An 11,690-nucleotide genomic window follows, 5' to 3' on the forward strand; every position below is an offset into this window, starting at 1 on the left:
AGATAACATTAGGCCTAGGGGTTAAAGTAGAGGTTGTTGTTCTTTTCGAAAGAGAGGGTTCTAAAGCACCTGTGGCATCATGAGTTGTAAAAGAATATTCATCTGTAGAGCTTGCAGGCACCTTTGGAGTGTTCATAGTAACAATATTTGTGATTGCTGTTTCTGAACTTGGCTCAATACCTGTAGATATCTTTTCTGATGTAGTGGTTGTTGAGAAACCTTCCATTGTGCTTATCTCAGCTGTAGCAATTGATGATGTGGACTCCACTGGTGTTTGAGAATCTGTAGAACCTGATGTTATACCAGCCAATGTGGTGGATGTAGAATTTTTGATTTCTTGAATTGTAGATGGTATCTCAGCAGTTGTAGTATCAGGAGGTATGGAGATAATGTCAACTTTTGTGAGAACCTGTGGTGTGCTAGTAGGGATTAAAGTGGTTGTCTGTAATGGAGTGTCTGTAATTAATGAGCTTGTTACACCACCTTCTGAATCTGATGTTACAGTGCTTGAAGAATGTTTGGATGCAAAAGAGGTTGTAAAACTTTCCACCAACTTTTGTGATGAAGCAGTTTCTTCTGATGCAGTAGACATTGCATTAGGACCAGGGGTTGAAATAGAGGTTGTTGTTTTATTAGGAACAGAGGTTTCTGAAACACTTGCGGCTTCATGGGATGGGAGAGAAGATATGACTGTGGAGCTTGGAGTCATCTTTGGAGTAGTCATACTAACAATATTTGTGATTGCTGTTTCTGAACTTGACTCTCTACCTGTAGTAACATGTTCTGATGTTATGGAAGTTGTAAAGTTTTCCTTCGAATTGTCTGGTGACGTAGTTTCCTCTGCAGCAGTAGAGATAACATTAGGCCTAGGGGTTAAGGTAGAGGTTGTTGTTCCTTTCGAAAGAGAGGGTTCTAAAGCACTTGTGGCATCATGAGTTGTAAAAGAATATTCATCTGTAGAGCTTGCAGGCACTTTTGGAGTATTCATAGTAACAATATTTGTGATTGCTGTTTCTGAACTTGGCTCAATACCTGTAGAAATCTTTTCTGATGTAGTGGTTGTTGAGAAACCTTCCATTGTGCTTATCTCAGCTGTAGCAATTGATGCTGTGGACTCCACTGGTGTTTGAGAATCTGTAGAACCTGATGTTATACCAGGCGATGTGGTGGCTGTAGAATTTTTCATTTCTTGAATTGTAGATGTTATCTCAGGAGTTGTAGTATCAGGGGGTATGGAGATAATTCCAACTTTTGTGAGAACCTGTGGTGTGCTAGTAGGGATTAAAGTGGTTGTCTGTAATGGAGTGTCTGTAATTGATGAGCTTGTTACACCGCCTTCTGAATCTGATGTTACAGTGCTTGAAGAATGTTCGGATGCAAAAGAGGTTGTAAAACTTTCCACCAACTTTGGTGATGAAGTAGTTTCTTCTGAAGCAGTTGAAATTACATTAGGATCAGGGGTTGAAGTAGAGGTTGTTGTTTTACTAGGAACAGAGGTTTCTGAAACACTTGCGGCTTCATGGGATGGGAAAGATGATATGTCTGTGGAGATTGGAGTCACTATTGGACTAGTCATACTAACAATATTTGTGATTGCTGTTTCTGAACTTGACTCTCTACCTGTAGTAACATGTTCTGATGTTATGGATGTTGTAAAGTATTCCTGCGAATTGTCTGGTGACGTAGTTTCCTCTGCAGCAGTAGAGATAACATTAGGCCTAGGGGTTAAGGTAGAGGTTGTTGTTCCTTTCGAAAGAGAGGGTTCTAAAGCACTTGTGGCATCATGAGTTGTAAAAGAATATTCATCTTTAGAGCTTGCAGGCACCTTTGGAGTATTCATAGTAACAATATTTGTGATTGCTGTTTCTGAACTTGGCTCAATACCTGTAGATATCTTTTCTGATCTAGTGGTTGTTGAGAAACCTTCCATTGTGCTTATCTCAGCTGTAGCAATTGATGATGTGGACTCCACTGGTGTTTGAGAATCTGTAGAACCTGATGTTATACCAGCCAATGTGGTGGATGTGGAATTTTTGATTTCTTGAATTGTAGATGTTATCTCAGGAGTTGTAGTATCAGGGGGTATGGAGATAATTACAACTTTTGTAAGAAAATGTGGTGTGCTAGTAGGGATTAAAGTGGTTGTCTGTAATGGAGTGTCTGTAATTGATGAGCTTGTTACACCGCCTTCTGAATCTGATGTTACAGTGCTTGAAGAATGTTCGGATGCAAAAGAGGTTGTAAAACTGTCCACCAACTTTTGTGATGAAGTAGTTTCTTCTGATGCGGTAGAAATTACATTAGGATCAGGGGTTGAAGTAGAGGTTTTTGTTTTATTAGGAACAGAGGTTTCTGAAACACTTGCGGCTTCATGGGATGGGAAAGATGATATGTCTGTGGAGCTTGGAGTCACTATTGGAGTAGTCATACTAACAATATTTGTGATTGCTGTTTCTGAACTTGACTCTCTACCTGTAGTTACATGTTCTGATGTTAAGGAAGTTGTAAAGTTTTCCTGTGAATTGTCTGGTAACGTAGATTCCACTGCAGCAGTAGAGTTAAGAATAGGCCCAGAGGTTAAAGTAGAGGTTGCTGTTCTCTTCGGAAGAGAGGTTTCTGAACCACTTGTGGAATCATGAGATGTAAAAGAAAATTCATCTGTGGAGCTTGAAGACACATCTGGAGTGGTCATAGTAACAATATTTGTGATTGCTGTTGCTGAACTAGACTCACTACTTGTAGAAACCTGCTCTGATGTAATGGTTGTTGAGAAACCTTCCATTGTGTGCATCTCAGCTGTAGCAATTGATGTTGTGGACTCCACTGATGTTTGAGATTTTATAGAACCTGATGTTATACCAGCCAATGTGGTGACTGTAGAATTTTTCATTTCTTCAATTGTAGATGTTACCTCAGCAGCTGTGGTATCGGGGCGTATAGAGGTAGTTTCAAATGTTGTGAAAACATCTAATGTACTAGTATTGTTTAAATTGTTTGTCTGTAATGGAGTGTTTGTAACAGAAGAACTTGTTACACCAACTTCTGAATCTGATGTTACATGGGTTGAAGTATGTTCTGATGGTATGGAGGTTGTAAAGTTTTCCTGCGAATTGTCTGGTGATGTAGTTTCCTCTGCAGGAGTAGAGATAACATTAGGCCTAGGGGTTAAAGTAGAGGTTGTTGTTCTTTTCGAAAGAGAGGGTTCTAAAGCACCTGTGGCATCATGAGTTGTAAAAGAATATTCATCTGTAGAGCTTGCAGGCACCTTTGGAGTGTTCATAGTAACAATATTTGTGATTGCTGTTTCTGAACTTGGCTCAATACCTGTAGATATCTTTTCTGATGTAGTGGTTGTTGAGAAACCTTCCATTGTGCTTATCTCAGCTGTAGCAATTGATGATGTGGACTCCACTGGTGTTTGAGAATCTGTAGAACCTGATGTTATACCAGCCAATGTGGTGGATGTAGAATTTTTGATTTCTTGAATTGTAGATGGTATCTCAGCAGTTGTAGTATCAGGGGGTATGGAGATAATGTCAACTTTTGTGAGAACCTGTGGTGTGCTAGTAGGGATTAAAGTGGTTGTCTGTAATGGAGTGTCTGTAATTGATGAGCTTGTTACACCACCTTCTGAATCTGATGTTACAGTGCTTGAAGAATGTTTGGATGCAAAAGAGGTTGTAAAACTTTCCACCAACTTTTGTGATGAAGCAGTTTCTTCTGATGCAGTAGACATTACATTAGGACCAGGGGTTGAAGTAGAGGTTGTTGTTTTATTAGGAACAGAGGTTTCTGAAACACTTGCGGCTTCATGGGATGGGAGAGAAGATATGTCTGTGGAGCTTGGAGTCATCTTTGGAGTAGTCATACTAACAATATTTGTGATTGCTGTTTCTGAACTTGACTCTCTACCTGTAGTAACATGTTCTGATGTTATGGAAGTTGTAAAGTTTTCCTTCGAATTGTCTGGTGACGTAGTTTCGTCTGCAGCAGTAGAGATAACATTAGGCCTAAGGGTTAAGGTAGAGGTTGTTGTTCCTTTCGAAAGAGAGGGTTCTAAAGCACTTGTGGCATCATGAGTTGTAAAAGAATATTCATCTGTAGAGCTTGCAGGCACTTTTGGAGTATTCATAGTAACAATATTTGTGATTGCTGTTTCTGAACTTGGCTCAATACCTGTAGAAATCTTTTCTGATGTAGTGGTTGTTGAGAAACCTTCCATTGTGCTTATCTCAGCTGTAGCAATTGATGCTGTGGACTCCACTGGTGTTTGAGAATCTGTAGAACCTGATGTTATACCAACCGATGTGGTGGCTGTAGAATTTTTCATTTCTTGAATTGTAGATGTTATCTCAGGAGTTGTAGTATCAGGGGGTATGGAGATAATTACAACTTTTGTGAGAACCTGTGGTGTTTTAGTAGGTATTAAAGTGGTTGTCTGTAATGGAGTGTCTGTAATTGATGAGCTTGTTACACCGCCTTCTGAATCTGATGTTACAGTGCTTGAAGAATGATCGGATGCAAAAGAGGTTGTAAAACTTTCCACCAACTTGTGTGATGAAGTAGTTTCTTCTGATGCAGTAGAAATTACATTAGGATCAGGGGTTGAAGTAGAGGTTGTTGTTTTATTAGGAACAGAGGTTTCTGAAACACTTGCGGCTTCATGGGATGGGAAAGAAGATATGTCTGTGGAGCTTGGAGTCACTATTGGAGTAGTCATACTAACAATATTTGTGATTGCTGTTTCTGAACTTGACTCTCTACCTGTAGTTACATGTTCTGATGTTAAGGAAGTTGTAAAGTTTTCCTGCGAATTGTCTGGTAACGTAGATTCCACTGCAGCAGTAGAGTTAAGATTAGGCCCAGAGGTTAAAGTAGAGGTTGTTGTTCTCTTCGGAAGAGAGGATTCTGAACCACTTGTGGAATCATGAGATGTAAAAGAAAATTCATCTGTGGAGCTTGCAGACACCTCTGGAGTAGTCATAGTAACAATATTTGTGATTGCAGTTTCTGAACTTGGCTCAATAACTGTAGATATCTTTTCTGATGTAGTGGTTGTTGAGAAACCTTCCATTGTGCTTATCTCAGCTGTTGCAATTGATGCTGTGGACTCCACTGGTGTTTGATAATCTGTAGAACCTGATGTTATAACAGCCAATGTGGTGGATGTAGAATTTTTCATTTCTTGAATTGTAGATGTTATCTCAGGAGTTGTAGTATCAGGGGGTATGGAGATAATTCCAACTTTTGTGAGAACCTGTGGTGTGCTAGTAGGGATTAAAATGGTTGTCTGTAATGGAGTGTTTGTAATTGACGAGCTTGTTACACCGCCTTCTGAATCTGATGTTACAGTGCTTGAAGAATGTTCGGATGCAAAAGAGGTTGTAAAACTTTCCACCAACTTTTGTAATAAAGTAGTTTCTTCTGATGCAGTAGAAATGACATTAGAACCAGGGGTTGAAGTAAAGGTTGTTGTTTTCTTAGGAACAGAGGTTTCTGAAACACTTGCAGCTTCATGGGATGGGAGAGAAGATATGTCTGTGGAGCTTGGAGTCACCTTTGGAGTAGTCATAGTAACAATATTTGTGATTGCTGTTTCTGAACTTGACTCTCTACCTGTAGTAATATGTTCTGATTTTAAGGAAGTTGTAAAGTTTCCTTGCAAATTGTCTGGTAACGTAGTTTCCTCTGCAGCAGTAGATATAACATTATGCCTAGGGGCTAAGGTAGAGGTTGTTGTTCCTATCGAAAGAGAGGGTTCTAAAGCACTTTTGGCATCATGAGTTGTAAAAGAATATTCATATGTAGAGCTTGCAGGCACCTTTGGAGTATTCATAGTAACAATATTTGTGATTGCAGTTTCTGAACTTGGCTCAATAACTGTAGATATCTTTTCTGATGTAGTGGTTGTTGAGAAACCTTCCATTGTGCTTATCTCAGCTGTAGCAATTGATGCTGTGGACTCCACTGGTGTTTGATAATCTGTAGAACCTGATGTTATACCAGCCAATGTGGTGGATGTAGAATTTTTGATTTCTTGAATTGTAGATGTTATCTCAGCAGTTGTAGTATCAGGGGGAATGGAGCTAATGTCAACTTTTGTGAGAACCTGTGGTGTGCTAGTAGGGATTAAAATGGTTGTCTGTAATGGAGTGTTTGTAATTGACGAGCTTGTTATACCGCCTTCTGAATCTGATGTTACAGTGCTTGAAGAATGTTCGGATGCAAAAGAGGTTGAAAAACTTTCCACCAACTTTTGTAATAAAGTAGTTTCTTCTGATGCAGTAGAAATGACATTAGAACCAGGGGTTGAAGTAAAGGTTGTTGTTTTATTAGGAACAGAGGTTTCTGAAACACTTGCAGCTTCATGGAATGGGAGAGAAGATATGTCTGTGGAGCTTGGAGTCACCTTTGGAGTAGTCATAGTAACAATATTTGTGATTTCTGTTTCTGAACTTGACTCTCTACCTGTAGTAATATGTTCTGATTTTAAGGAAGTTGTAAAGTTTCCTTGCAAATTGTCTAGTAACGCAGTTTCCACTGCAGCAGTAGAGTTAAGATTAGTCAAAGAGGTTAAAGTAGAGGTTGTTGTTCTCTTCGGAGGAGAGGTTTCTGAAAAACTTGTGGAATCATGAGATGTAAAAGAAAATTCATCTGTGGAGCTTGAAGACACCTCTGGAGTAGTCATAGTAACATGATTTGTGATTGCTGCTGCTGAACTAGACTCACTACTTGTAGAAACCTGCTCTGATGTAATGGTTGTTGAGAAACCTTCCATTGTGTGCATCTCAGCTGTAGCAATTGATGTTGTGGACACCACTGATGTTTGAGATTTTATAGAACCTGATGTTATACCAGCCAATGTGGTGGCTGTAGAATTTTTCATTTCTTCAATTGTAGATGTTACGTCAGCAGCTGTGGTATCGGGGGGTATAGAGGTTCTTTCAAATGTTGTGAGAACGTCTAATGTACTAGTATTGTTTAAAGTGTTTGTTTGCAATGGAGTGTTTGTAATAGAAGAACCTGTTACACCAACTTCTGAGTCTGATGTTACATGGGTTGAAGTATGTTCTGATGGTATGGAGGTTTTAAAGTTTTCCTGCGAATTGTCTGGTGACGTAGTTTCCTCTGCAGCAGTAGAGATAACATTAGGCCTAGGGGTTATAGTAGAGGTTGTTGTTCTTTTCGAAAGAGAGGGTTCTAAAGCACCTGTGGCATCATGAGTTGTAAAAGAATATTCATCTGTAGAGCTTGCAGGCACCTTTGGAGTATTCATATTAACAATATTTGTGATTGCTGTTTCTGAACTTGGCTCAATACCTGTAGATATCTTTTCTGATGTAGTGGTTGTTGAGAAACCTTCCATTGTGCGTATCTCAGCTGCAGCAATTGATGCTGTGGACTCCACTGGTGTTTGAGAATCTGTAGAACCTGATTTTATACCAGCCAATGTGGTGGATGTAGAATTTTTGATTTCTTGAATTGTAGATGTTATCTCAGGAGTTGTAGTATCAGGGGGTATGGAGATAATTCCAACTTTTGTAAGAACCTTTGGTGTGCTAGTAGGGATTAAAGTGGTTGTCTGTAATGGAGTGTCTGTAATTGATGAGCTTGTTACACCGCCTTCTGAATCTGATGTTACAGTGCTTGAAGAATGTTCGGATGCAAAAGAGGTTGTAAAACTTTCCACCAACTTTTGTGATGAAGTAGTTTCTTCTGATGCAGTAGAAATTACATTAGGATCAGGGGTTGAAGTAGAGGTTGTTGTTTTATTAGGAACAGAGGTTTCTGAAACACTTGCGGCTTCATGGGATGGGAAAGAAGATATGTCTGTGGAGCTTGGAGTCACTATTGGAGTAGTCATACTAGCAATATTTGTGATTGCTGTTTCTGAACTTGACTCTCTACCTGTAGTTACATGTTCTGATGTTAAGGAAGTTGTAAAGTTTTCCTGCAAATTTTCTGGTAACGTAGATTCCACTGCAGCAATAGAGTTAAGATTAGGCCCAGAGGTTAAAGTAGAGGTTGTTGTTCTCTTCGGAAGAGAGGTTTCTGAACCACTTGTGGAATCATGAGATGTAAAAGAAAATTCATCTGTGGAGCTTTCAGACACCTCTGGAGTAGTCATAGTAACAATATTTGTGATTACTGTTGCTGAACTTGGCTCACTACTTGTAGAAATCTTTTTTGATGTAATGGTTGTTAAGAATCCTTCTGTTAGGCGCATCTCAGCTGTAGCAGTTGATGTTGTGGACTCCACTAATGTTTGAGATCCTGTAGAACCTGATGTTATACTAGCCAATGTGGTGGCTGTAGATTTATTCATTTCTTGAATGGTAGATGTTACTTCAGCAGTTGTAGCATCAGGGGCTATAGAGGTAATATCAACTTTTGTGAGAATCTCTGGTATACTAGTAGTGGTTAAAGTTGTTGTCTGTAATGGACTGTTTGTAAATGATGGACTTGTTACACTGCCTTCTGAATCTGATATTTCAGTAGTTGAAGCATGTTCGGATGCAAAATAGATTGTTAAACTTTCCGCCAACTTTTCTGATGATGTAGTTTCTTCTGCTACAGTAGAGATGACGTTAGGCCCAGAGGTTGAAGTGGAGGATGTTGTTCTTTTAGGGACAGAGGTTTCTGAAACACTTGTGGCATCATTAGATGTAAACAAAAGTGTGCCTGTGGCGCTTGCAGTCACCTTTGGAGTAGTCATAGTAGCAATATTTGTGATTGTAGTTTCTGAACTTGTCTCACTATTTGTAGAAACCTGCTCTGATCTAATGATTGTTGAGAAAACTTCCTTTGTGTGCACCTCAGCTGTAGCAATTGATGTTGTGGACTCCCCTGGTGTTTGAGATTCTGTTGAACCTGATGTTATACCAGCCAATGTGGTGACTGTAGAATTTTTCATTTCTTCAATTGTAGATGTTACCTCAGCAGCTGTGGTATCGGGGGGTATAGAGGTACTTTCAAATTTTGTGAGAACGTTTAATGTACTAGTATTGTTGAAAGTGTTTGTCTGTAATGGAGTGTTTGTAATAGAAGAACTTGTTACACCCCTTTCTAAATCGGATGTTACATGGGTTAAAGTATGTTCTGATGCAATGGAGGTTGTAAAATGTTCTTTGACCTTCTCTGATAGAATACTTTCTGCAACATCACTCGTGTTTATATTTTGTAGAGTGGTTGATGTTGAGATCGTAGCTTTTAAAGCCCTTGTGGTGTCATGTGATGTGGAAGTAGATATGTCAGTGAAAACCTCTGGATCTGTAGCTAAGTTTGAGCTTGTTTTCTCCTTACTAGTAGTGGCTTTAATAAAATTTGTAATGGCTGCTGATAAAGGTGATCCTCTCTGATTTGTATTTGGTTCAGATGTAATGGTTGTTGTGAAACCTTCATTTGTCTGTGTTTCAGATGTAGTTACTGTTTTTTTTATTGATGTATTTATTTCTGTAGAGTCAAATGTTAAATCTGCCAGTGTTGTCACTATAGAATTTCCGATTTCTTGAATTGTAGCTGGTACTTCAGCAGTTGTGGTATCATGGGATGCCGAGATAATTGCACTATTTGTGAGAACTTCCGGTGTAACACTTGCTAAAGTTGCTTTTATTGGAGTCCTTTTTTCGTGATAACTTTCATCATCTGAAATTGTTGGTATATTGCTTGAAGTTTTTTCTGATGAATTGGCTGTCGCAAGGGTATTTTTGGTCTGTGGTTTAGCTGTATTTGTAAATGTGTTATTTTCTTTTGTTGTAAATGTTACTTCAGAAGCTGAGTTGACCTGTTGCATATCGTTTGCTGAAATAGTTGTGGTTTTCTGCAGCAAAGATGTTGTTTGATTTGGGATATTCCGGGCTGTTGAGGAAAGTGTAGCATCAGTGAGAATATCAGAAGTAGTGGTTACGTTATACGTTGTCCTCTCTTTTGTAGTAGTATTTACAGTAGATATTGTTCTTACATCAGCTGTTGATAATTCTGTATGTGTAACCTGTTCTGATGTTATATTTCTGAGAAAGGTTTCCTCTGTAGATGTTTCAGTTGAACTAATGAATCCTGTTGTCTCTTCGGATGTAGTAATTGATGAATAATCTGGTTTGACAACAAGCTTAGTAGTTGATGCAGAATTTGTCATTCCTTGCACAACTCTAGAAATTGTGGCTTCAAAGGAAGAATCAGTACTTTCTATGTTAGTTCCTGGAGAACTTACAGACGTGGAGCTTGTGGTTTCGTTTGCAATAGCTTTTGGAATTAGACCTGCTCCTTGTTCTGGAGGTAGGGATGATATACTGCTTGTGTCTTGTTCTGATACATTGGTTGTTGGTTTTCCTGTAACCGTGGTGGCCACATTGGGTTCTGTCATTATGAATATTATACTGATGGTCCCTGAAATTATTATTTATATTAGAATTATTGTATGGAAAACATGAATGCATAAGTATTAGCAAGTTATCACAAAACCCAACATTTTTTATAATATTCAGAATACTGTTTTTGTTGGAGCAATAGTAGCACAACCTTTTTAATCAATCTTAATTTAGAATATATTAGCAATGTTAACAGAAATAATCGAGTCTATATATAGGGAATAACACCTTTCTTTAGCTTAGACTAAATCTTATTTCTTCCAGCCTAAATGTGTGACCTATATATAGCCCTGTTTTTGAATAGATTTTCAGATAATGGTTTGTACTGGCCCTGAACATATTTCTAATAATGTTATCATATCCCCTCTGAAGCGCAGTTTTTCCAAACTAAAGAGATTTGAATTTTTAACCTTTCTTCGTAACTAAAATGCTTCATTACTTTTATCAATTTTGTAGCCCGTCTCTGCAATTTTTCTAGTTCCATGATGTCCTTCTTTAGAACAGGTGCCCAAAATTGTACAGCTTATTCAAGGTGTGGTCTTACCAGTGATTTATAAAGAGGCAAAATTATATTTTCGCCACGAGAATTTATGCCCCTATTTATACATGACAAAACCTTACTGGCCTTATTTGTTGTCTATAACAATTCACAAATCCTTCTCGTGTGTGGTTATCCCTAATTCACTACCATCTAGGGTGTAATTTTGCATTCTTTTTTTTTTTTTTTTAATTTCTTTTTATTAGATTTTTTAGTACAGAAAAAAGGACAAATATGACAATAAAAATACAATACAACGCCGAAAGAGGAATTACAACAAAGACAACCTCTTTCGGATAGACGTACAAAACATAGAGTTTTCCGATTAAATCATGTATATCAGTTGGATAACTGTTACTATGCCTAAAGGTTAAACTTACATAATTAGTATATCAAGTCATCACATATCTAAGATACCAATACTCATATAGAAAAGACATATACAGACATATATAACCGGTCAGGAATAAAATAAATAAATCATCAGGTCTAAAAGTTCCATATTGAGAAAAGAAAAAAAAAAAAATCAATGATAGACCTGATATCAATATAGGATGAATATATGGTCAGGGAGCAATTATCCACGTTTCATACCAGCCCTTTAATCATATCAATAAGATTGGAATATAACGTCAGAGTATCAACATTAAGATCGTCATTCATAAGTATAATCCCTTTTTCCATCTCCAGTTGGTATAACAATTGGGTTATAACTTGGTCTCTATTAGGGATCAAAATACTTTTCCACGATCTCGCGATAAGAATTTTAGTTGCTAGTAAACAGT

At 38.1% G+C, this 11,690-nt stretch overlaps 1 protein-coding gene across 1 annotated transcript in view; it reads right to left on the minus strand.

The window, feature by feature from the left end:
- Positions 1 to 10,363, minus strand: part of LOC134612264 (mucin-3B-like) — a 33,707-nt gene extending 23,344 nt beyond the window's left edge. Inside the window, exon 1 of the mRNA XM_063456611.1 lies at positions 70 to 10,363. Coding sequence (XP_063312681.1) covers positions 70 to 10,363 — 10,294 coding nt within the window. The remainder of the gene's footprint in view (positions 1 to 69) is intronic.
- Positions 10,364 to 11,690: the final 1,327 nt, after the last annotated feature.

Source organism: Pelobates fuscus, chromosome 5 (genome assembly GCF_036172605.1).
Source record: "Pelobates fuscus isolate aPelFus1 chromosome 5, aPelFus1.pri, whole genome shotgun sequence".
NCBI lineage: Eukaryota > Metazoa > Chordata > Amphibia > Anura > Pelobatidae > Pelobates > Pelobates fuscus.